Source organism: Mugil cephalus, chromosome 19 (assembly GCF_022458985.1).
Source record: "Mugil cephalus isolate CIBA_MC_2020 chromosome 19, CIBA_Mcephalus_1.1, whole genome shotgun sequence".
In the NCBI taxonomy this organism is placed as follows: domain Eukaryota; kingdom Metazoa; phylum Chordata; class Actinopteri; order Mugiliformes; family Mugilidae; genus Mugil; species Mugil cephalus.
Window position 1 is genome coordinate 697,336 of NC_061788.1, and position 24,683 is coordinate 722,018.

General features: G+C 42.0%; 5 protein-coding genes, 1 long non-coding RNA gene and 8 other non-coding genes across 16 annotated transcripts in view; 2 read left to right on the forward strand and 12 right to left on the reverse strand.

Moving 5' to 3' along the window:
• Positions 1-2,962, forward strand: part of LOC124996453 — a 4,075-nt gene extending 1,113 nt beyond the window's left edge. The window contains exons 1-4 of one of the 3 annotated variants that reach the window (XM_047569483.1): positions 673-916; positions 1,138-1,139; positions 1,292-1,390; positions 1,467-2,962. In XM_047569483.1, coding sequence (XP_047425439.1) covers positions 1,495-2,535 — 1,041 coding nt within the window. In that variant the 5' untranslated portion in view covers positions 673-916; positions 1,138-1,139; positions 1,292-1,390; positions 1,467-1,494 and the 3' untranslated portion in view covers positions 2,536-2,962. Of the gene's footprint in view, positions 1-672; positions 917-1,137; positions 1,140-1,291; positions 1,391-1,466 lie in introns of those variants that run through there. The other 2 variants (XM_047569484.1, XM_047569482.1) reach the window with 2 other exon arrangements.
• LOC124996459 lies at positions 674-9,676 on the forward strand. The gene is made up of 3 exons (XR_007110852.1): positions 674-764; positions 6,682-7,103; positions 7,180-9,676. It is a non-coding gene; the product is annotated as an uncharacterized LOC124996459 (long non-coding RNA).
• On the reverse strand, positions 4,019-6,087 carry LOC124996458 (60S ribosomal protein L17-like). The gene is made up of 4 exons (XM_047569488.1): positions 5,962-6,087; positions 5,694-5,792; positions 4,281-4,472; positions 4,019-4,089 (listed from the first exon to the last, which is right to left on the reverse strand). Exons 2-4 carry the CDS (start codon positions 5,727-5,729, stop codon positions 4,042-4,044), a joined length of 276 nt encoding a protein of 91 aa, XP_047425444.1. The 5' UTR covers positions 5,730-5,792; positions 5,962-6,087; the 3' UTR covers positions 4,019-4,041.
• LOC124997170 lies at positions 4,169-4,236 on the reverse strand. The gene has a single exon (XR_007110930.1). It is a non-coding gene; the product is annotated as a small nucleolar RNA SNORD58 (small nucleolar RNA).
• Positions 5,862-5,928, reverse strand: LOC124997165. The gene has a single exon (XR_007110925.1). It is a non-coding gene; the product is annotated as a small nucleolar RNA SNORD58 (small nucleolar RNA).
• A 785-nt stretch (positions 9,677-10,461) lies between the features above and the next one.
• On the reverse strand, positions 10,462-12,539 carry LOC124996455 (60S ribosomal protein L17-like). The gene is made up of 4 exons (XM_047569486.1): positions 12,415-12,539; positions 12,147-12,245; positions 10,733-10,924; positions 10,462-10,541 (listed from the first exon to the last, which is right to left on the reverse strand). The coding sequence occupies exons 2-4, from the start codon at positions 12,180-12,182 to the stop codon at positions 10,494-10,496; spliced, it is 276 nt and encodes a 91-aa protein (XP_047425442.1). The 5' UTR covers positions 12,183-12,245; positions 12,415-12,539; the 3' UTR covers positions 10,462-10,493.
• Positions 10,621-10,688, reverse strand: LOC124997171. Its single transcript, XR_007110931.1, has one exon. It is a non-coding gene; the product is annotated as a small nucleolar RNA SNORD58 (small nucleolar RNA).
• On the reverse strand, positions 12,315-12,381 carry LOC124997166. Its single transcript, XR_007110926.1, has one exon. It is a non-coding gene; the product is annotated as a small nucleolar RNA SNORD58 (small nucleolar RNA).
• A 3,662-nt stretch (positions 12,540-16,201) lies between the features above and the next one.
• LOC124996454 (60S ribosomal protein L17-like) lies at positions 16,202-18,278 on the reverse strand. The gene is made up of 4 exons (XM_047569485.1): positions 18,154-18,278; positions 17,886-17,984; positions 16,473-16,664; positions 16,202-16,281 (listed from the first exon to the last, which is right to left on the reverse strand). The coding sequence occupies exons 2-4, from the start codon at positions 17,919-17,921 to the stop codon at positions 16,234-16,236; spliced, it is 276 nt and encodes a 91-aa protein (XP_047425441.1). The 5' UTR covers positions 17,922-17,984; positions 18,154-18,278; the 3' UTR covers positions 16,202-16,233.
• On the reverse strand, positions 16,361-16,428 carry LOC124997172. The gene has a single exon (XR_007110932.1). It is a non-coding gene; the product is annotated as a small nucleolar RNA SNORD58 (small nucleolar RNA).
• On the reverse strand, positions 18,054-18,120 carry LOC124997167. The gene has a single exon (XR_007110927.1). It is a non-coding gene; the product is annotated as a small nucleolar RNA SNORD58 (small nucleolar RNA).
• Positions 18,279-22,655: 4,377 nt separating the features above from the next.
• Positions 22,656-24,680, reverse strand: LOC124996457 (60S ribosomal protein L17-like). The gene is made up of 4 exons (XM_047569487.1): positions 24,609-24,680; positions 24,341-24,439; positions 22,927-23,118; positions 22,656-22,735 (listed from the first exon to the last, which is right to left on the reverse strand). The coding sequence occupies exons 2-4, from the start codon at positions 24,374-24,376 to the stop codon at positions 22,688-22,690; spliced, it is 276 nt and encodes a 91-aa protein (XP_047425443.1). The 5' UTR covers positions 24,377-24,439; positions 24,609-24,680; the 3' UTR covers positions 22,656-22,687.
• Positions 22,815-22,882, reverse strand: LOC124997173. The gene has a single exon (XR_007110933.1). It is a non-coding gene; the product is annotated as a small nucleolar RNA SNORD58 (small nucleolar RNA).
• Positions 24,509-24,575, reverse strand: LOC124997168. The gene has a single exon (XR_007110928.1). It is a non-coding gene; the product is annotated as a small nucleolar RNA SNORD58 (small nucleolar RNA).
• Positions 24,681-24,683: the final 3 nt, after the last annotated feature.

Below are 24,683 nucleotides of genomic sequence, written 5' to 3' on the forward strand. Positions count from 1 at the left end.
TCTGACTCTGTTCCTCTACAAATGTCCAGATGGAGAGTGGACCTGGTTCTGTTTCACTAGAACCTTTGGAGAACATCTGAGCTCTGTGGCATAAATTAACGTGAAGCTGTACCAGATTCGAAAAAAATTATGTTCACATTGTGTTATTTACATTCGTTTAATGTTTTTTTGTTTGTTTTTTTAAATGAATTTAAAACATTTTTTTGAATCAGCCTTACTGCAACTTTGTTAAAATAGTCTGACCTATGCACAGAGACCAGGGTCCACAGAGACCAGGGTCCACAGAGACCAGGGTCCACAGAGACCAGGGTCCACAGAGACCAGGGTCCATAGAGACCAGGGTCAGGAACTGGATTCTGTAGTTAGTCCTGGTTTATTCTGTGTTTTTAGTTGAGTTTAACCTCCAGCAGTCTGGAGACTAAAGGTTTAACTGGTGGTGGAATTATTGATTGTTTAGTTTCAACCTGGAAATAAATCAGCTTCATGTTAAACTCTGTCTCAGTCTGTGAATCACTAAGAACATTCAGCTGAGTTTAAGTCTAAAGGAAACTGGAGTGAAGCCACAAGAAAAAGAACCAGTTCATCCCGATCTGTCACTTTACTGGTCTCTGGGAAATCACATGACTATAAGTCCCACCCCCTTCCAGCCACACCTTTACCTGTTGTGTCTAAAGCAGATTTCACCTCAGAAAGACTGTGACATTCAGCACTGATATAAACAAATTGTCTGTTTCATAGGCTGTAATCAAAACACATAGGATCAGGTGACCACAGGCTGCTCTCTGATTGGCTGCTTCAGCTCGAAGGATTGACAGAATCTTCAGGTTCCTCTTTAAAAGTGAATTAGCTGCAGCATTAAACTGAGACGGACGAAGACGTGAAGAGTTTCCCCCTGATTGTCGTCGTCCTCTAAACAGTGAGTAACACAAACCTGTTTCACCTCAGACTGAGGAGAGAGTCAGCGACATAACGAGGTTCTGAGCTTTAATGAATCTGATGATTAATGGTCGATGACTGCAGCTGGTTGGACAGTAGGTGGCAGTAGCTTTAGCTCTTTCTTGTTTTTACTGGAGGTTTTCAGGACTATTTATGTTTTATTTGCCTTGTGGATCAGTAAAGTGAGAGTGTGAGTGTGAGCAGCAGCTCCAGGATGAGAGGAGTTAGCTAATGATCTGTATGATGATAATAAAACATGTTGAAGCTGCTGCTTCATTAACACGTCAACACCGTCAGCAGCTGCTGGACTTTATTCTGAAAGTCACTTCCTGTTCTCCCTGTGGGTGACTGACAGGTGTCTGGGGGTCGACTCTGAGATGATGTGATCTATGAAGTGAAGCAGGAAGCTCCAACACTTTGATGAGAGACGACTGAGAGCTGCTGGGACTAACAGGTAAGAACCAACGGACTGAAGGGAGGACATCAGCTCAGAGCAGCTTCTCTCTGACGTCTTTCTGTCTCCAACACAGGAAACATCTCAACACAAACCTCCTGGACATGGACCCAAGACCAAGAAGAAGATGGAGCAAAGAACTGCCACCAGATTTATCTGAACTAATGAACAAACTGACTGAAGCTGCAGCTTCATTCACTGAACAGTTTGACAACAATGAACCACAGATGAGAGACACTGTTAGAAGGATGGCGATGTGCACTATAGGACTGAGAGTGATGCAGCAGAAAAAGGACAGACACAGAATGATCGGTGTAGTTAGTGTAATACTTGGGATTATTACACTTCTGCTTATTCAAGGGATGAGTTTATTTGCTTCTGATCCTCCTGAAACCATTGCTGATCCTCCTCCACCTGTTGCCGCTCGTGGAGAAGAGGTAGATGTAATTAATTTGGTGAAGCATCGTAATGTTGAAGATGCTTCTAAAGCTGCAATTGATGCTCTTGTTGCTATTGCTATTAGAGCTGTTTTTACTGCCATTGTTTCTCTTGTCATTGCTGCCATTGGTGTTGTAGCTGCTAATCCTGTTGCTGCTACTGTTGTTGCTGTTGTTGTCATTGTTGGTGGAGGTTTAGCTGTTGTCTACTCAAACATCACAAAACAAAGGCTAGAGAAGCAACGTTTAAAGGAGGTAGAAGATCTGGGAGAAGAACTGAAGAAGATCATTGAACCAATGAAAGAGATTCTGCAGGAAATAAAGACGACATGTGAACAACTGGAACAAAAATCCACTGAAGCTCAAACTGAAATCACTCTGAGAGACGTGGAGGAGTCTAGGTGGATCCTCGGACGAGTAAATGTCCTGGAAAAGAAGAGTGGAGGAGCTTTGGATGTAGTTGTGATGATGATGAAGAGAATGAAAGATTTACTGGTGGCTGTGTTCAGACTCACTTCAACTCCTGAAGAGGATCAGAAGTTAAGAGACGCCATCATCCAGTCAGCTGATCAGAGTCTGAAGGTCTTGAGTGACTTTGAGAGGATGAAGGAGGCTCTCAGAGAATTTACAGGAAGAGACGGAGCTGCAGTTGGAGGAAAAGACAGAAACATCCAGATGAGTTCAGAGAGAACACTAAGTCTTTACTAACTCACAACGACATATGAACTTATTCTAACCATTGATGATAATATCTGACTCTGTTCGTCTACAAATGTCCAGATGGAGAGTGGACCTGGTTCTATTTCTCTAGAACCTTTGGAGAACATGTGAGCTCTGTGGTGTTTTAGAAACTCTGGGTCCAGGTCTGGTCCAGGTCTGGTCCAGCACTGTCACATACACACAGTGTAAAGTTAGCACGCATGTTTGTATGTATAATATGTGTATAACATATTTGTATAACAGCCAGTGTTAATATTAATGTTTCATTTCACTGTTATTTTTCCATTTTGTGGTTCTTTGCTAACGCTGCTATTGTACAGTCGTGCTAACATGCTAGGCTAACTTCATACTGCTGTAACTCACCTTTGTAATAATCATGGATGTAGCTTTAAATAAAGTCTGAATCCATTTTAAAGACAAAGTTCACTTTTTTTTTTGCAAATAGAACCATGATTAAGTGCGAGTTGTAAATACATGAATTAATTGTGTTGAACTATAACAGTGTGGTTGTGTTGTTTAACTGTAATAGTTTTAATAAAAGTCCAATAAATGAGACACAGGATCAAACTGTGTTGATGTTGATCATGTTCAGTAGAGACACAATCAACCATCAGCTGCTGTATCACTTGTATCAGGTCATATGAATAAACGTGTACAGGATCCAGTCACACGAGTCTTTGTTCATAGTTTATAAGGAGACGTGTTGCAGCGTTTATCTGTGGATCATGGATTCACATCTACCTGTAAGATCCTGCTGCTTTAGGCAAAGTGACACATGAAGAATAAAAACATCCGTTTGCTGCAATGAATCTGTTAAATAGAATAACATTTAAAAATCCATTATTCTGCCACAAAGCTATTTTATTCATTCTGTTAATCTGTTAACTTCCATTAATTCAGTCCAGGTTTATCATCCGAGTGTTTTTCACAGATTTTAATACATTTAAATAAAGTGTAATAACATTATATTAGTAGAATGTTCTGTATAAAGACACAAAGTAACGTTACATGTAAATAAACCTCTCACTGTCGTTGGCTTGAGTTTCTATCTTAATACATTATTCACACGTCTGATCTATAAAACCCTGTAAATACCTGTAACCTACGTAGTTTATTTCTCACTTATATTTGTTCTTTTACTACTGTCTGCAGGTACAAACATGAATCTCACTGGACTGTGTAGAACTGACCTAATTCAAAACACACTGAATAAATGAGCAGTGGCGCCCCCCTGTGGTGGATCTCTCACTGGAAGGATTAACACGTGACCTGCTGTCATTTGATTGGCTGATTAGAGACTTGCTTTAAGCAGCAGGTGTACCTAATAAACTGGCCACTGCAGCGTTCGCTTCCTCTTCTAGTTTATTTTCTACCTCATAAATATCCTCAACATTTTCTCTTATTTCTGTTTCATCTGAAAACTGAAGCAGAGGAAAATAAACGTGAGGCGGAGTCTCAGAGTCTTGTGACAAAAAACCAGGGTTTTATTGACATTTACTCCCGAGCCATGAGCTTCTGCTTCTTCAGCTTCTTCTGTGAAACCTGCAGAGACCAAGAGAAAAGAGACGTCGTCATTAAAGCGCTGGATGAAACCGGAAGAAGCTGCAGCTTCGGCTTCAGCGTCGCTCAGAAACATTCGCTTTGTTTTCATGTTTAATCCAAAGGTGTCCTAAGAGGTCATCAGTGCAACGCTGGACGTCACGGTGTCCGCTCTCAGGGGTCAGAGGTCGTACCTTCTTCTTCTGGGCCACCTCCTCCTCTGGTTTGGGGACGATCTGCTCCTTCTCGGTGAGGATCATCTCGATGTGGCAGGGGGAGCTCATGTAGGGGTTGATGCGGCCGTGGGCGCGGTAGGTGCGCCTCCTCATCTTCGGGGCCTTGTTCACCTGGATGTGTTCGATGACCAGAGAGTCCACGTCCAGACCCTGAGACCAGAGACAGAGACACGGGTTAGACGGCTTTTATTTTTCATAATAAATCTGACCCTAAAGACTTTTATTTTGAAGAGGAAATCTGAAATAAATCAGAGTCTAAAGAAGGAACCAATCAGCTGCTTCACATCCCGACAGTAAATAACTAAAACGTATTTAAATCTTGAAGTTTATTTGGTTAGAAGCAGAGCTCCACTCTGAATAAGACGAGGAACATGTGTTGGATCAACGTCTCTGAACTTTTAGAAACCAGAACCTTCATGAGACCAGATTCAGAACCGGACAGTTTCACTAGTGTACCTAATAAAGTGGCCAGGCAGCGTACGTGTGTTAATTTGTATTATAATGTGTAAACATTTAAAGGAACAGTCTCTTAAAGGTAAAAGATCTTAAATGGAGCCTCGTGTTCTTGTAAATAAAGAGGATTTCTGCTCTAGATTCTTCGTCCATTTAGAACCAAATCATTTAACAGTTAAAATGTGAATAATTGCGTCTCAGTGAATCTGGAGTCAGAAGAGAAATCAAACCTCTACCACATGTAGACGTTCAGATCTTTGATCCAGACTGAATGAATAAATCCATCACACGTGACTCATCCAGAGACTCATCGCTCAGATCATTCAGGTCTTTTCATGGTTCATACAAAGGCGACCAGCTCCAGGCGAGTCTCAGGAATCAGGATCTGATCCACGTTAACGAGACACTTAAACCAACTCACATTCATCTCGTGTATTTATCTCTAAACCTCTCAGCTCGTTTAGCTCAGAAATATTTGTTCCTTTTTAAAATGTAAAACCATCTTAATATGAAGCAGAGATCAGATGTTCAACTGTTCAATCATTTCTTTTCTTTAGAGGAAAAACTAATCAGGTCAGAAATGAGGTTTTAAACAGTTATAGTTCAAGTTAAATGTTCTGGCCTGTTCTGGTGGTTTATTATGGGACGGAGCAGCTTCATGAACCAATCAGAGTCTGAACAAACGCTGCATCATGTCTCATTGATAAAAGTCAACCTGTTTTTTTAACTGTTCTAACTTTGACTCCTCCAGAATAAAACCACTTGGAGACTCAGAGCGTAGCAAAGGTTCATGTGTCTGATTCTTCTGTGACAGAAACTTCCCACAGACCATGAATGAGCTTTAACATGTTCATCAGCACCAGTTACTCTACGTTTAAGCGTCAGAGGTTTTGATTTGTCGGTGGACCCTGAACTCACCTTCAGCTCAGCGTTGCTCTCTGCGTTCTTGAGCATGTGCAGAAGGAACTCTGCGCTCTTCTTGGGCCAGCGACCCTGGGTCCAGCCGAACTGTTTGGCCTGAAAACAGACGGACACAGTTCAGACAACGTGTCCCCCTCGTCCCCGTGGGACAGCTCAGTTACAGACGCTGCTCAGGTTTAAAGATTAGTTTCATCTTTGATCCAAAGGTGTCCTAAGAAGGTCATCACTGCAGCTTCAACGCGTCTCCGTCAAACCCCGAGCTCACCTGAGCACATCGGCCAACGCCGAAAAAATGTCCAGATGGAGAGTGGACCTGGTTCTACTAGAACCTTTGGAGAACATGTGAGCTCTGTGGTGTTTCTAGGAACTCTGGGTCCAGGTCTGGTCCAGGTCTGGTCCAGGTCTAGTCCAGGGGTTGGTGGATGATCAGAATGATGTCATTACTATCAGGGTGGTTTCTAGTCTCTGATCTAGAAGATATTTTAGTTCATCATTAATTAATCAGACACAGTGTTACTGAAGTCTGACCCATAGAGACCAGGGTCCATAGAGACCAGGGTCAGGAACTGGATTCTGTAGTTAGTCCTGGTTTATTCCGTGGTTTTAGTTGAGTTTAACCTCCAGCAGTCTGGAGAGTAAAAGTTTAACTGGTGGAATAATTGATTGTTTAGTTTCAACCTGGAAATAAATCAGCTTCATGTTAAACTCTGTCTCAGTCTGTGAATCACTAAGAACATTCAGCTGAGTTTGAGACGAAAGGAAACTGGAGTGAAGCCACAAGAAAAAGAATCAGTTCATTCTGATCGGTCACTTCATTAGTCTCTGGGAAATCACATGACTATAAGCCCCACCCCCTTCCAGCCACACCTTTACCTGTTGTGTCTAAAGCAGATTTCACCTCAGAAAGATAAAGACAAAGTTCAAGAGTTATATAATTAGATTGTTTGTTTCTTTCCTGGTACATAGTCCATATGTTTAGGATCAGGTGACCACAGGCTGCTCTCTGATTGGCTGCTTCAGACTCCTCCTTCCTGACCTGAGACGACAGGTAAACAACAACTGAAGAGTTTCTCTTTCTTGTTTTTACTGGAGGTTTTCAGGACTATTTATGTTTTATTTGCATGTGGATCAGTAAAGTGAGAGTGTGAGTGTGAGCAGCAGCTCCAGGATGAGAGGAGTTAGCTAATGATCTTATGATGATAATAAAACATGTTGAAGCTGCTGCTTCATTAACACGTCAACACCGTCAGCAGCTGCTGGACTTTATTCTGAAAGTCACTTCCTGTTGTCCCTGTGGGTGACTGACAGGTGTCTGGGGGTCGACTCTGAGATGATGTGATCTATGAAGTGAAGCAGGAAGCTCCAACACTTTGATGAGAGACGACTGAGAGCTGCTGAGACCAACAGGTAAGAACCAACGGACTGAAGGGAGGACATCAGCTCAGAGCAGCTTCTCTCTGACGTCTTTCTGTCTCCAACACAGGAAACATCTCAACACAAACCTCCTGGACATGGACCCAAGACCAAGAAGAAGAAGAAGCAGAAGAAGAAGAAGAAGAAGATGGAGCCGAGACCTGCCACCAGATTTCTCTGAACTAATGAACAAACTGTCTGAAGCTGCAGCTTCATTCACTGAACAGTTTGACAACAAGGAACCATGGATGAGATGGATTATTAGTAAGATGAGGACGATCCCTAAAGGACTGAAACAGATTCAGGAGAAAAGAGATCGGCAGTTTCCAACCGCTGATGTTGCTGCTGCAGCAGTAGTTGGGATTGCGGCTGCTTCATTTACTGGAGGGTCTCGTTTAGCTGCTGCTGTTGTTGGTGGAGCTCTTGGTGTTGTTATTAGTGGAGGTTTAGCTGTTGTCTACACAAACATCACAATAAATAAACTAAAGAAGCAACTTTTAAAGGAGGTAGAAGATCTGGGAGAAGAACTGAAGAAGATCATTGAACCAATGAAAGAGACTCTGCAGGAAATAAAGACGACATGTGAAAAACTGGAACAAAAATCAGCTGAAGCTCAAACTGAAATCACTCTGAGAGACGTGGAGGAGTTTAAGGAGATGCTCAGACGAGTTTCTGACCTGAAGGAGACGAGTGGAGGAACTTTCATTTCAAACCCTGAAGAGGATCAGAAGTTAAGAGACGTCATCATCCAGTCAGCTGATCAGAGTCTGATAGTGATGACTGACTTTGAGAGGATGAAGGAGGCTCTCAGAGAATTTACAGGAAGAGACTGAGCTGCAGTTACAACATCCAGATGAGTTCAGAGAGAACAGGAAGTTTTTACCAACTAAATATAAAGACGTGTTTGAAGCATCAGTGATAATATCTGACTCTGTTCGTCTCTAGGTGGAATATGGGCCTCGGTTCTAGTCCAGGCGCTGATGGATGAGTTCATGACAAAGTGAATAAGAACCACTGTTAAAAATCTCAAGCTTTTTAAGCACCTTCCAGGTGGAGATTGACATTTATGCCTGAGAAAAGGGGAGGAGTTTAGCCTCAAACAGGAAGTGTCTATTCTAGCTTTAGATGGTTTGTTCGTTCTTTGAGCTGTACCTAAAGGCTATGCATCCTCATACTTTGTGTATTTCCTTTGAACAGATCATTATGCATTTGTTTGGTGTCAAGAAAGACTTGAGATACTTTAATTTGAGTGGATGCATTAATAAGTAAGTTGTTTAGAACTGTACTTTAGGGCATGTGTGGTATTGTATTGATTTATGTCTTTGTTGTCCAGATAATCTTTCTCCAAATTAACGGTTAAATGGGATTTTAGTGTCCAGTCACCTACATCCTCCACCATAAACGATCTCTGAACATACAGCCCTTTAATAACCACATTTGTTTTAATGTTTGTTTGTCAGGTTCCTCCTGCTCTGGTCCATAGACACAAGAACATGGACCTGATGGTTCTGGAGTTAGTCCTGGTTTATTCTGTTTTTAGTTGAGTTTAACCTCCAGCAGTCTGGAGACTAAAGGTTTAACTGGTGGAATTATTGATTGTTTAGTTTCAACGTGGAAATAAATCAGCTTCATGTTGAACCAACTCTGTCTCAGTTTGCGCTGTCCCAGGAGACTAGAGGACCTGAGTGTCCAGGGGTCAGGACCGACCGTCCACCAACGATGGGACAGTTAAGTCTGAACCACGACTCCTCCCACCTGCAGCCAACCAATCACATTCATTATGTTGAAACTGTTATAAAGATGTGAAACTACTGAAAATCATCCTTTTCTGGGACAAACTGAACAGACAAGTACCATGCGCATGTATTTCTATGGTCCAATACATCTATGAATAAAGAGCTTAAATCACAACAAGAAGTCGTATGGTGTTTTTTTCCAGAGGAATTAACGAACACGCTGATAACAACAAACTAGTCCTGTGAGATCACATTAGTGCCAAACTCTGCACACAGAAAAACCAGCATCAGCCGCATTTACGCCACGTTCTGTCCCGCGATATCCCGAAGATTTGCCTCAAATGTCCGTCAATCATGTTCTTCCTTCATCCGTCAAACCTCCAGACTATGAAGAGAAAGTGTCCAGCAGAGTTTAAGTTAGCACGCATGTTAGCATGCTAATATCACAGCCAGTGTTACCATTAATGTTAAATGTTATCTCAACATGTCGTGCTAACATGCTAGGCTAACTTCATACTGCTGTAACTCACCTTTGTAATAATCATGGATGTAGCTTTAAATAAAGTCTGAATCCCTTTTAAAGACAGTTTACTTTTTTTTTTTTTTTGCAAATAGAACCATGATTAAGTGCGAGTTGTAAATACATGAATTAATTGTGTTGAACTATAATAGTGTGGTTGTGTTGTTTAACTGTAATAGTTTTAATAAAAGTCCAATAAATGAGACACAGGATCAAACTGTGTTGATGTTGATCATGTTCAGTAGAGACACAATCAACCATCAGCTGCTGTATCACTTGTATCAGGTCATATGAATAAACATGTACAGGCTCCAGTCACACGAGTCTTTGTTCATAGTTTATAAGGAGACGTGTTGCAGCGTTTATCTGTGGATCATGGATTCACATCTACCTGTAAGATCCTGCTGCTTTAGGCAAAGTGACACATGAAGAATAAAAACATCTGTTTGCTGCAATGAATCTGTTAAATAGAATAACATTTAAAAATCCATTATTCTGTCACAAAGCCATTTTATTCATTCTGTTAACTTCCATTAATTCAGTCCAGGTTTATCATCCGAGTGTTTTTCACAGATTTTAATACATTTAAATAAAGTGTAATAACATATTAGTAATGTTCTTTATAAAGACAAAGTAACGTTACATGTAAATAAACCTCTCACTGTCGTTGGCTTGAGTTTCTATCTTAATACATTATTCACACGTCTGATCTATAAAACCCTGTAAATACCTGTAACCTACGTAGTTTATTTCTCACTTATATTTGTTCTTTTACTACTGTCTGCAGGTACAAACATGAATCTCACTGGACTGTGTAGAACTGACCTAATTCAAAACACACTGAATAAATGAGCAGTGGCGCCCCCCTGTGGTGGATCTCTCACTGGAAGGATTAACACGTGACCTGCTGTCATTTGATTGGCTGATTAGAGACTTGCTTTAAGCAGCAGGTGTACCTAATAAACTGGCCACTGCAGCGTTCGCTTCCTCTTCTAGTTTATTTTCTACCTCATAAATATCCTCAACATTTTCTCTTATTTCTGTTTCATCTGAAAACTGAAGCAGAGGAAAATAAACGTGAGGCGGAGTCTCAGAGTCTTGTGACAAAAACCAGGGTTTTATTGACATTTACTCCCGAGCCATGAGCTTCTGCTTCTTCAGCTTCTTCTGTGAAACCTGCAGAGACCAAGAGAAAAGAGACGTCGTCATTAAAGCGCTGGATGAAACCGGAAGAAGCTGCAGCTTCGGCTTCAGCGTCGCTCAGAAACATTCGCTTTGTTTTCATGTTTAATCCAAAGGTGTCCTAAGAGGTCATCAGTGCAACGCTGGACGTCACGGTGTCCGCTCTCAGGGGTCAGAGGTCGTACCTTCTTCTTCTGGGCCACCTCCTCCTCTGGTTTGGGGACGATCTGCTCCTTCTCGGTGAGGATCATCTCGATGTGGCAGGGGGAGCTCATGTAGGGGTTGATGCGGCCGTGGGCGCGGTAGGTGCGCCTCCTCATCTTCGGGGCCTTGTTCACCTGGATGTGTTCGATGACCAGAGAGTCCACGTCCAGACCCTGAGACCAGAGACAGAGACACGGGTTAGACGGCTTTTATTTTTCATAATAAATCTGACCCTAAAGACTTTTATTTTGAAGAGGAAATCTGAAATAAATCAGAGTCTAAAGAAGGAACCAATCAGCTGCTTCACATCCCGTCAGTAAATAACTGAAACGTATTTAAATCTTGAAGTTTATTTGGTTAGAAGCAGAGCTCCACTCTGAATAAGATGAGGAACATGTGTTGGATCAACGTCTCTGAACTTTTAGAAACCAGAACCTTCATGAGACCAGATTCAGAACCGGACGGTTTCACTAGTGTACCTAATAAAGTGGCCAGGGAGCGTACGTTTGTTAATTTGTATTATAATGTGTAAACATTTAAAGGAACAGTCTCTTAAAGGTAAAAGATCTTAAATGGAGCCTCGTGTTCTTGTAAATAAAGAGGATTTCTGCTCTAGATTCTTCGTCCATTTAGAACCAAATCATTTAACAGTTAAAATGTGAATAATTGCGTCTCAGTGAATCTGGAGTCAGAAGAGAAATCAAACCTCTACCACATGTAGACGTTCAGATCTTTGATCCAGACTGAATGAATAAATCCATCACACGTGACTCATCCAGAGACTCATCGCTCAGATCATTCAGGTCTTTTCATGGTTCATACAAAGGCGACCAGCTCCAGGCGAGTCTCAGGAATCAGGATCTGATCCACGTTAACGAGACACTTAAACCAACTCACATTCATCTCGTGTATTTATCTCTAAACCTCTCAGCTCGTTTAGCTCAGAAATATTTGTTCCTTTTTAAAATGTAAAAACCATCTTAATATGAAGCAGAGATCAGATGTTCTACTGTTCAATCATTTCTTTTCTTTAGAGGAAAAACTAATCAGGTCAGAAATGAGGTTTTAAACAGTTATAGTTCAAGTTAAATGTTCTGGCCTGTTCTGGTGGTTTATTATGGGACGGAGCAGCTTCATGAACCAATCAGAGTCTGAACAAACGCTGCATCATGTCTCATTGATAAAAGTTAACCTGTTTTTTTAACTGTTCTAACTTTGACTCCTCCAGAATGAAACCACTTGGAGACTCAGAGCGTAGCCAAGGTTCACGTGTCTGAATCTTCTGTGACAGAAACTTCCCACAGACCATGAATGAGCTTTAACATGTTCATCAGCACCAGTTACTCTACGTTTAAGCGTCAGAGGTTTTGATTTGTCGGTGGACCCTGAACTCACCTTCAGCTCAGCGTTGCTCTCTGCGTTCTTGAGCATGTGCAGAAGGAACTCTGCGCTCTTCTTGGGCCAGCGACCCTGGGTCCAGCCGAACTGTTTGGCCTGAAAACAGACGGACACAGTTCAGACAACGTGTCCCCCTCGTCCCCGTGGGACAGCTCAGTCACAGACGCTGCTCAGGTTTAAAGATTAGTTTCATCTTTGATCCAAAGGTGTCCTAAGAAGGTCATCACTGCAGCTTCAACGCGTCTCCGTCAAACCCCGAGCTCACCTGAGCACATCGGCCAACGCCGAAAAAATGTCCAGATGGAGAGTGGACCTGGTTCTACTAGAACCTTTGGAGAACATGTGAGCTCTGTGGTGTTTCTAGGAACTCTGGGTCCAGGTCTGGTCCAGGTCTGGTCCAGGTCTAGTCCAGGGGTTGGTGGATGATCAGAATGATGTCATTACTATCAGGGTGGTTTCTAGTCTCTGATCTAGAAGATATTTTAGTTCATCATTAATTAATCAGACACAATGAAGTCTGACCCATAGAGACCAGGGTCCATAGAGACCAGAGTCTGGAACTGGATTCTGTAGTTAGTCCTGGTTTATTCTGTGTTTTTAGTTGAGTTTAACCTCCAGCAGTCTGGAGACTAAAGGTTAAACTGGTGGAATAATTGATTGTTTAGTTTCAACCTGGAAATAAATCAGCTTCATGTTAAACTCTGTCTCAGTCTGTGAATCACTAAGAACAATAAGCTCAGTTTGAGACGAAAGGAAACTGGAGTGAAGCCACAAGAAAAAGAATCAGTTCATTCTGATCTGTCACTTTACTGGTCTCTGGGAAATCACATGACTATAAGCCCCACCCCCTTCCAGCCACACCTTTACCTGTTGTGTCTAAAGCAGATTTCACCTCAGAAAGATAAAGACAAAGTTCAAGAGTTATATAATTAGATTGTCTGTTTCTTTCCTGGTACATAGTCCATATGTTTAGGATCAGGTGACCACAGGCTGCTCTCTGATTGGCTGCTTCAGACTCCTCCTTCCTGACCTGAGACGACAGGTAAACAACAACTGAAGAGTTTCAGCTCGAAGGATTGACAGAATCTTCCGGTTCCTCTTTAAAAGTGAATTAGCTGCAGCATTAAACTGAGACGGACGAAGACGTGAAGAGTTTCCTCCTGATTGTCGTCGTCCTCTAAACACAGTGAGTAACACAAACCTGTTTCACCTCAGACTGAGGAGAGAGTCAGCGACATAACGAGGTTCTTAGCTTTAATGAATCTGATGATTATTGGTCGATGACTGCAGCTGGTTGGACAGTAGGTGGCAGTAGCTTTAGCTCTTTCTTGTTTTTACTGAGGTTTTCAGGACTATTTATGTTTTATTTGCATGTGGATCAGTAAAGTGAGAGTGTGAGTGTGAGCAGCAGCTCCAGGATGAGAGGAGTTAGCTAATGATCTGTATGATGATAATAAAACATGTTGAAGCTGCTGCTTCATTAACACGTCAACACCGTCAGCAGCTGCTGGACTTTATTCTGAAAGTCACTTCCTGTTCTCCCTGTGGGTGACTGACAGGTGTCTGGGGGTCGACTCTGAGATGATGTGATCTATGAAGTGAAGCAGGAAGCTCCAACACTTTGATGAGAGACGACTGAGAGCTGCTGGGACCAACAGGTAAGAACCAACGGACTGAAGGGAGGACATCAGCTCAGAGCAGCTTCTCTCTGACGTCTTTCTGTCTCCAACACAGGAAACATCTCAACACAAACCTCCTGGACATGGACCCAAAACCAAGAAGAAGAAGAAATAGCAAAGAACTGCCACCAGAGTTATCTGAATTAATGAAAAAAAAACTGACTGATGATGCAACTTTATTCACTGAACAGTTTGACCTCAGTGAATCACAGGCGAGAGAGACTGTTAGTAAGATGAGGACGATCGCTGATAAACCGGATCTGGACGAGGAAATGAACGACAGACACAGAAGGATCGGTGTTGCTGCTGCAGTCCTCGGGATCATGGCAGCTGCAATAAGTGAAGGGTTGAGTTTAGCTGCTGTTGTTGCTGTTGCTGCTGTTGCTGTTGGTGCAGTTGCAGCTGTTGTCTACACAAATATCACAAGAAATAGACAAAAGATCGAACGTTTAAAGGAGGTAGAAGATCTGGGAGAAGAACTGAAGAAGATCATTGAACCAATGAAAGAGACTCTGCAGGAAATAAAGACGACATGTGAACAACTGGAACAAAAATCAGCTGAAGCTCAAACTGAAATCACTCTGAGAGACGTGGAGGAGTTTAAGGAGATGCTCAGACGAGTTTCTGACCTGAAGGAGACGAGTGGAGGAGTTTTGGATGTAGCTGTGGTGATGATGATGAACAGAATAAAATATGTACTGGCAGCGATTGTGCCTGCGTTCAGAGACACTTCGTCTCCTGAAGAGGATCAGAAATTAAGAGACGTCATCATCCAGTCAGTTGATCAGAGTCAGAAGGTCTTGAGTGACTTTGAGAGGATGAAGGAGGCTCTCAGAGAATTTACAGGAAGAGACTAAGCTGCAGTTACAACATCCAGATGAGTTCAGAGAGAACAGGAAGTTTTTACCAACTCATGACGACATGTAAACCATTTATGATAATATCTGACTCTGTTCCTCTACAAATGTCCAGATGGAGAGTGGACCTGGTTCTGTTTCACTAGAACCTTTGGAGAACATGTGAGGCTGTGCTGTTTCTAGGGGTTTAATCCAGGAGTTGATGGATGATTTCGTCAGTATCAGGGTGGTTTCTACTCTGTGATCTAGAAGATATTTATCAGTTTATCACTAATTAATCAGACATGTCAAAACACTCTCACAAACACACCAAACACACCTAAAACTATGGACAAACTAGTGCTGTGAGATTACATTAGTGCCAAAACATCATCAACCCGCATTCAGACCACATTCTGTCCGTAATTTTCTTAATGGGGGCGGGCACTGAATAGACCCCTCCCCCCTTTTTGATTGGTCACTTGCCTTCTGTCTCCAGGTCAGAGTTTACTTTCTTTTTTTGCAAATAGAACCATGATTAAGTGCGAGTTGTAAATACATGAATTAATTGTGTTGAACTATAACAGTGTGGTTGTGTTGTTTAACTGTAATAGTTTTAATGAAAGTCCAATAAATGAGACACAGGATCAAACTGTGTTGATGTTGATCATGTTCAGTAGAGACACAATCAACCATCAGCTGCTGTATCACTTGTATCAGGTCGTATGAATAAACGTGTACAGGCTCCAGTCACATGAGTCTTTGTTCATAGTTTATAAGGAGACGTGTTGCAGCGTTTATCTGTGGATCATGGATTCACATCTACCTGTAAGATCCTGCTGCTTTAGGCAAAGTGACACATGAAGAATAAAAACATCTGTTTGCTGCAATGAATCTGTTAAATAGAATAACATTTAAAAATCCATTATTCTGTCACAAAGCCATTTTATTCATTCTGTTAACTTCCATTAATTCAGTCCAGGTTTATCATCCGAGTGTTTTTTATAGATTTTAATACATTTAAATAAAGTGTAATAACATTATATTAGTAATGTTCTATATAAAGACAAAGTAACGTTACATGTAAATAAACCTCTCACTGTCGTTGGCTTGAGTTTCTATCTTAATACATTATTCACACGTCTGATCTATAAAATACTGTAAATACCTGTAACCTACGTAGTTTATTTCTCACTTATATTTGTTCTTTTACTACTGTCTGCAGGTACAAACATGAATCTCACTGGACTGTGTAGAACTGACCTAATTCAAAAGAACACACTGAATAAATGAGCAGTGGCGCCCCCCTGTGGTGGATCTCTCACTGGAAGGATTAACACGTGACCTGCTGTCATTTGATTGGCTGATTAGAGACTTGCTTTAAGCAGCAGGTGTACCTAATAAACTGGCCACTGCAGCGTTCGCTTCCTCTTCCAGTTTATTTTCTACCTCATAAATATCCTCAACATTTTCTCTTATTTCTGTTTCATCTGAAAACTGAAGCAGAGGGAAATAAACGTGAGGCGGAGTCTCAGAGTCTTGTGACAAAAACCAGGGTTTTATTGACATTTACTCCCGAGCCATGAGCTTCTGCTTCTTCAGCTTCTTCTGTGAAACCTGCAGAGACCAAGAGAAAAGAGACGTCGTCATTAAAGCGCTGGATGAAACCGGAAGAAGCTGCAGCTTCGGCTTCAGCGTCGCTCAGAAACATTCGCTTTGTTTTCATGTTTAATCCAAAGGTGTCCTAAGAGGTCATCAGTGCAACGCTGGACGTCACGGTGTCCGCTCTCAGGGGTCAGAGGTCGTACCTTCTTCTTCTGGGCCACCTCCTCCTCTGGTTTGGGGACGATCTGCTCCTTCTCGGTGAGGATCATCTCGATGTGGCAGGGGGAGCTCATGTAGGGGTTGATGCGGCCGTGGGCGCGGTAGGTGCGCCTCCTCATCTTCGGGGCCTTGTTCACCTGGATGTGTTCGATGACCAGAGAGTCCACGTCCAGACCCTGAGACCAGAGACACGGGTCAGACGGCTTTTATTTTTAGTTTTCATAATAAATCTGACCCTAAAGACTTTTATTTTGAAGAGGAAATCTGAAATAAATCAGAGTCTAAAGAAGGAACCAATCAGCTGCTTCACATCCCGACAGTAAATAACTAAAACGTTTTTAAATCTTGAAGTTTATTTGGTTAGAAGCAGAGCTCCACTCTGAATAAGACGAGGAACATGTGTTGGATCAACGTCTCTGAACTATCAGAAACCAGAACCTTCATGAGACCAGATTCAGAACCGGACGGTTTCACTAGTGTACCTAATAAAGTGGCCAGGCAGCGTACGTGTGTTAATTTGTATTATAATGTGTTAACATTTAAAGGAACAGTCTCTTAAAGGTAAAAGATCTTAAATGGAGCCTCGTGTTCTTGTAAATAAAGAGGATTTCTGCTCTAGATTCTTCGTCCATTTAGAACCAAATCATTTAACAGTTAAAATGTGAATAATTGCGTCTCAGTGAATCTGGAGTCAGAAGAGAAATCAAACCTCTACCACATGTAGACGTTCAGATCTTTGATCCAGACTGAATGAATAAATCCATCACACGTGACTCATCCAGAGACTCATCGCTCAGATCATTCAGGTCTTTTCATGGTTCATACAAAGGCGACCAGCTCCAGGCGAGTCTCAGGAATCAGGATCTGATCCACGTTAACGAGACACTTAAACCAACTCACATTCATCTCGTGTATTTATCTCTAAACCTCTCAGCTCGTTTAGCTCAGAAATATTTGTTCCTTTTTAAAATGTAAAACCATCTTAATATGAAGCAGAGATCAGATGTTCAACTGTTCAATCATTTCTTTTCTTTAGAGGAAAAACTAATCAGGTCAGAAATGAGGTTTTAAACAGTTATAGTTCAAGTTAAATGTTCTGGCCTGTTCTGGTGGTTTATTATGGGACGGAGCAGCTTCATGAACCAATCAGAGTCTGAACAAACGCTGCATCATGTCTCATTGATAAAAGTCAACCTGTTTTTTTAACTGTTCTAACTTTGACTCCTCCAGAATAAAACCACTTGGAGACTCAGAGCGTAGCAAAGGTTCATGTGTCTGATTCTTCTGTGACAGAAACTTCCCACAGACCATGAATGAGCTTTAACATGTTCATCAGCACCAGTTACTCTACGTTTAAGCGTCAGAGGTTTTGATTTGTCGGTGGACCCTGAACTCACCTTCAGCTCAGCGTTGCTCTCTGCGTTCTTGAGCATGTGCAGAAGGAACTCTGCGCTCTTCTTGGGCCAGCGACCCTGGGTCCAGCCGAACTGTTTGGCCTGAAAACAGACGGACACAGTTCAGACAACGTGTCCCCCTCGTCCCCGTGGGACAGCTCAGTTACAGACGCTGCTCAGGTTTAAAGATTAGTTTCATCTTTGATCCAAAGGTGTCCTAAGAAGGTCATCACTGCAGCTTCAACGCGTCTCCGTCAAACCCCGAGCTCACCTGAGCACATCGGCCAACGCCGAAAAAATGTCCAGATGGAGAGTGGACCTGGTTCTACTAGAACCTTTGGAGAACATGTGAGCTCTGTGGTGTTTCTAGGAACTCTGGGTCCAGGTCTGGTCCAGGTCTGGTCCAGGTCTAGTCCAGGGGTTGGTGGATGATCAGAATGATGTCATTACTATCAGGGTGGTTTCTAGTCTCTGATCTAGAAGATATTTTAGTTCATCATTAATTAATCAGACACAGTGTTACTGAAGTCTGACCCATAGAGACCAGGGTCCATAGAGACCAGGGTCAGGAACTGGATTCTGTAGTTAGTCCTGGTTTATTCCGTGGTTTTAGTTGAGTTTAACCTCCAGCAGTCTGGAGAGTAAAAGTTTAACTGGTGGAATAATTGATTGTTTAGTTTCAACCTGGAAATAAATCAGCTTCATGTTAAACTCTGTCTCAGTCTGTGAATCACTAAGAACATTCAGCTGAGTTTGAGACGAAAGGAAACTGGAGTGAAGCCACAAGAAAAAGAATCAGTTCATTCTGATCGGTCACTTCATTAGTCTCTGGGAAATCACATGACTATAAGCCCCACCCCCTTCCAGCCACACCTTTACCTGTTGTGTCTAAAGCAGATTTCACCTCAGAAAGATAAAGACAAAGTTCAAGAGTTATATAATTAGATTGTCTGTTTCTTTCCTGGTACATAGTCCATATGTTTAGGATCAGGTGACCACAGGCTGCTCTCTGATTGGCTGCTTCAGACTCCTCCTTCCTGACCTGAGACGACAGGTAAACAACAACTGAAGAGTTTCTCTTTCTTGTTTTTACTGGAGGTTTTCAGGACTATTTATGTTTTATTTGCATGTGGATCAGTAAAGTGAGAGTGTGAGTGTGAGCAGCAGCTCCAGGATGAGAGGAGTTAGCTAATGATCTGTATGATGATAATAAAACATGTTGAAGCTGCTGCTTCATTAACACGTCAACACCGTCAGCAGCTGCTGGACTTTATTCTGAAAGTCACTTCCTGTTGTCCCTGTGGGTGACTGACAGGTGTCTGGGGGTCGACTCTGAGATGATGTGATCTATGAAGTGAAGCAGGAAGCTCCAACACTTTGATGAGAGACGACTGAGAGCTGCTGGGACCAACAGGTAAGAACCAACGGACTGAAGGGAGGACATCAGCTCAGAGCAGCTTCTCTCTGACGTCTTTCTGTCTCCAACACAGGAAACATCTCAACACAAACCTCCTGGACATGGACCCAAAACCAAGAAGAAGAAGAAGCAGAAGAAGAAGAAGAAGAAGATGGAGCCGAGACCTGCCACCAGATTTCTCTGAACTAATGAACAAACTGTCTGAAGCTGCAGCTTCATTCACTGAACAGTTTGACAACAAGGAACCATGGATGAGATGGATTATTAGTAAGATGAGGACGATCCCTAAAGGACTGAAACAGATTCAGGAGAAAAGAGATCGGCAGTTTCCAACCGCTGATGTTGCTGCTGCAGCAGTAGTTGGGATTGCGGCTGCTTCATTTACTGGAGGGTCTCGTTTAGCTGCTGCTGTTGTTGGTGGAGCTCTTGGTGTTGTTATTAGTGGAGGTTTAGCTGTTGTCTACACAAACATCACAATAAATAAACTAAAGAAGCAACTTTTAAAGGAGGTAGAAGATCTGGGAGAAGAACTGAAGAAGATCATTGAACCAATGAAAGAGACTCTGCAGGAAATAAAGACGACATGTGAAAAACTGGAACAAAAATCAGCTGAAGCTCAAACTGAAATCACTCTGAGAGACGTGGAGGAGTTTAAGGAGATGCTCAGACGAGTTTCTGACCTGAAGGAGACGAGTGGAGGAACTTTCATTTCAAACCCTGAAGAGGATCAGAAGTTAGAGAAAGTCATCATCCAGTCAGCTGATCAGAGTCTGATAGTGATGACTGACTTTGAGAGGATGAAGGAGGCTCTCAGAGAATTTACAGGAAGAGACTGAGCTGCAGTTACACCATCCAGATGAGTTCAGAGAGAACAGGAAGTTTTTACCAACTAAATATAAAGACGTGTTTGAAGCATCAGTGATAATATCTGACTCTGTTCGTCTCTAGGTGGAATATGGGCCTCGGTTCTAGTCCAGGCGCTGATGGATGAGTTCATGACAAAGTGAATAAGAACCACTGTTAAAAATCTCAAGCTTTTTAAGCACCTTCCAGGTGGAGATTGACATTTATGCCTGAGAAAAGGGGAGGAGTTTAGCCTCAAACAGGAAGTGTCTATTCTAGCTTTAGATGGTTTGTTCGTTCTTTGAGCTGTACCTAAAGGCTATGCATCCTCATACTTTGTGTATTTCCTTTGAACAGATCATTATGCATTTGTTTGGTGTCAAGAAAGACTTGAGATACTTTAATTTGAGTGGATGCATTAATAAGTAAGTTGTTTAGAACTGTACTTTAGGGCATGTGTGGTATTGTATTGATTTATGTCTTTGTTGTCCAGATAATCTTTCTCCAAATTAACGGTTAAATGGGATTTTAGTGTCCAGTCACCTACATCCTCCACCATAAACGATCTCTGAACATACAGCCCTTTAATAACCACATTTGTTTTAATGTTTGTTTGTCAGGTTCCTCCTGCTCTGGTCCATAGACACAAGAACATGGACCTGATGGTTCTGGAGTTAGTCCTGGTTTATTCTGTTTTTAGTTGAGTTTAACCTCCAGCAGTCTGGAGACTAAAGGTTTAACTGGTGGAATTATTGATTGTTTAGTTTCAACGTGGAAATAAATCAGCTTCATGTTGAACCAACTCTGTCTCAGTTTGCGCTGTCCCAGGAGACTAGAGGACCTGAGTGTCCAGGGGTCAGGACCGACCGTCCACCAACGATGGGACAGTTAAGTCTGAACCACGACTCCTCCCACCTGCAGCCAACCAATCACATTCATTATGTTGAAACTGTTATAAAGATGTGAAACTACTGAAAATCATCCTTTTCTGGGACAAACTGAACAGACAAGTACCATGCGCATGTATTTCTATGGTCCAATACATCTATGAATAAAGAGCTTAAATCACAACAAGAAGTCGTATGGTGTTTTTTTCCAGAGGAATTAACGAACACGCTGATAACAACAAACTAGTCCTGTGAGATCACATTAGTGCCAAACTCTGCACACAGAAAAACCAGCATCAGCCGCATTTACGCCACGTTCTGTCCCGCGATATCCCGAAGATTTGCCTCAAATGTCCGTCAATCATGTTCTTCCTTCATCCGTCAAACCTCCAGACTATGAAGAGAAAGTGTCCAGCAGAGTTTAAGTTAGCACGCATGTTAGCATGCTAATATCACAGCCAGTGTTACCATTAATGTTAAATGTTATCTCAACATGTCGTGCTAACATGCTAGGCTAACTTCATACTGCTGTAACTCACCTTTGTAATAATCATGGATGTAGCTTTAAATAAAGTCTGAATCCCTTTTAAAGACAGTTTACTTTTTTTTTTTTTTTTGCAAATAGAACCATGATTAAGTGCGAGTTGTAAATACATGAATTAATTGTGTTGAACTATAACAGTGTGGTTGTGTTGTTTAACTGTAATAGTTTTAATAAAAGTCCAATAAATGAGACACAGGATCAAACTGTGTTGATGTTGATCATGTTCAGTAGAGACACAATCAACCATCAGCTGCTGTATCACTTGTATCAGGTCATATGAATAAACATGTACAGGATCCAGTCACACGAGTCTTTGTTCATAGTTTATAAGGAGACGTGTTGCAGCGTTTATCTGTGGATCATGGATTCACATCTACCTGTAAGATCCTGCTGCTTTAGGCAAAGTGACACATGAAGAATAAAAACATCTGTTTGCTGCAATGAATCTGTTAAATAGAATAACATTTAAAAATCCATTATTCTGTCACAAAGCCATTTTATTCATTCTGTTAACTTCCATTAATTCAGTCCAGGTTTATCATCCGAGTGTTTTTCACAGATTTTAATACATTTAAATAAAGTGTAATAACATATTAGTAATGTTCTTTATAAAGACAAAGTAACGTTACATGTAAATAAACCTCTCACTGTCGTTGGCTTGAGTTTCTATCTTAATACATTATTCACACGTCTGATCTATAAAACCCTGTAAATACCTGTAACCTACGTAGTTTATTTCTCACTTATATTTGTTCTTTTACTACTGTCTGCAGGTACAAACATGAATCTCACTGGACTGTGTAGAACTGACCTAATTCAAAACACACTGAATAAATGAGCAGTGGCGCCCCCCTGTGGTGGATCTCTCACTGGAAGGATTAACACGTGACCTGCTGTCATTTGATTGGCTGATTAGAGACTTGCTTTAAGCAGCAGGTGTACCTAATAAACTGGCCACTGCAGCGTTCGCTTCCTCTTCTAGTTTATTTTCTACCTCATAAATATCCTCAACATTTTCTCTTATTTCTGTTTCATCTGAAAACTGAAGCAGAGGAAAATAAACGTGAGGCGGAGTCTCAGAGTCTTGTGACAAAAACCAGGGTTTTATTGACATTTACTCCCGAGCCATGAGCTTCTGCTTCTTCAGCTTCTTCTGTGAAACCTGCAGAGACCAAGAGAAAAGAGACGTCGTCATTAAAGCGCTGGATGAAACCGGAAGAAGCTGCAGCTTCGGCTTCAGCGTCGCTCAGAAACATTCGCTTTGTTTTCATGTTTAATCCAAAGGTGTCCTAAGAGGTCATCAGTGCAACGCTGGACGTCACGGTGTCCGCTCTCAGGGGTCAGAGGTCGTACCTTCTTCTTCTGGGCCACCTCCTCCTCTGGTTTGGGGACGATCTGCTCCTTCTCGGTGAGGATCATCTCGATGTGGCAGGGGGAGCTCATGTAGGGGTTGATGCGGCCGTGGGCGCGGTAGGTGCGCCTCCTCATCTTCGGGGCCTTGTTCACCTGGATGTGTTCGATGACCAGAGAGTCCACGTCCAGACCCTGAGACCAGAGACAGAGACACGGGTTAGACGGCTTTTATTTTTCATAATAAATCTGACCCTAAAGACTTTTATTTTGAAGAGGAAATCTGAAATAAATCAGAGTCTAAAGAAGGAACCAATCAGCTGCTTCACATCCCGTCAGTAAATAACTGAAACGTATTTAAATCTTGAAGTTTATTTGGTTAGAAGCAGAGCTCCACTCTGAATAAGATGAGGAACATGTGTTGGATCAACGTCTCTGAACTTTTAGAAACCAGAACCTTCATGAGACCAGATTCAGAACCGGACGGTTTCACTAGTGTACCTAATAAAGTGGCCAGGGAGCGTACGTTTGTTAATTTGTATTATAATGTGTAAACATTTAAAGGAACAGTCTCTTAAAGGTAAAAGATCTTAAATGGAGCCTCGTGTTCTTGTAAATAAAGAGGATTTCTGCTCTAGATTCTTCGTCCATTTAGAACCAAATCATTTAACAGTTAAAATGTGAATAATTGCGTCTCAGTGAATCTGGAGTCAGAAGAGAAATCAAACCTCTACCACATGTAGACGTTCAGATCTTTGATCCAGACTGAATGAATAAATCCATCACACGTGACTCATCCAGAGACTCATCGCTCAGATCATTCAGGTCTTTTCATGGTTCATACAAAGGCGACCAGCTCCAGGCGAGTCTCAGGAATCAGGATCTGATCCACGTTAACGAGACACTTAAACCAACTCACATTCATCTCGTGTATTTATCTCTAAACCTCTCAGCTCGTTTAGCTCAGAAATATTTGTTCCTTTTTAAAATGTAAAAACCATCTTAATATGAAGCAGAGATCAGATGTTCTACTGTTCAATCATTTCTTTTCTTTAGAGGAAAAACTAATCAGGTCAGAAATGAGGTTTTAAACAGTTATAGTTCAAGTTAAATGTTCTGGCCTGTTCTGGTGGTTTATTATGGGACGGAGCAGCTTCATGAACCAATCAGAGTCTGAACAAACGCTGCATCATGTCTCATTGATAAAAGTTAACCTGTTTTTTTAACTGTTCTAACTTTGACTCCTCCAGAATAAAACCACTTGGAGACTCAGAGCGTAGCCAAGGTTCACGTGTCTGAATCTTCTGTGACAGAAACTTCCCACAGACCATGAATGAGCTTTAACATGTTCATCAGCACCAGTTACTCTACGTTTAAGCGTCAGAGGTTTTGATTTGTCGGTGGACCCTGAACTCACCTTCAGCTCAGCGTTGCTCTCTGCGTTCTTGAGCATGTGCAGAAGGAACTCTGCGCTCTTCTTGGGCCAGCGACCCTGGGTCCAGCCGAACTGTTTGGCCTGAAAACAGACGGACACAGTTCAGACAACGTGTCCCCCTCGTCCCCGTGGGACAGCTCAGTCACAGACGCTGCTCAGGTTTAAAGATTAGTTTCATCTTTGATCCAAAGGTGTCCTAAGAAGGTCATCACTGCAGCTTCAACGCGTCTCCGTCAAACCCCGAGCTCACCTGAGCACATCGGCCAACGCCGAAAAAATGTCCAGATGGAGAGTGGACCTGGTTCTACTAGAACCTTTGGAGAAC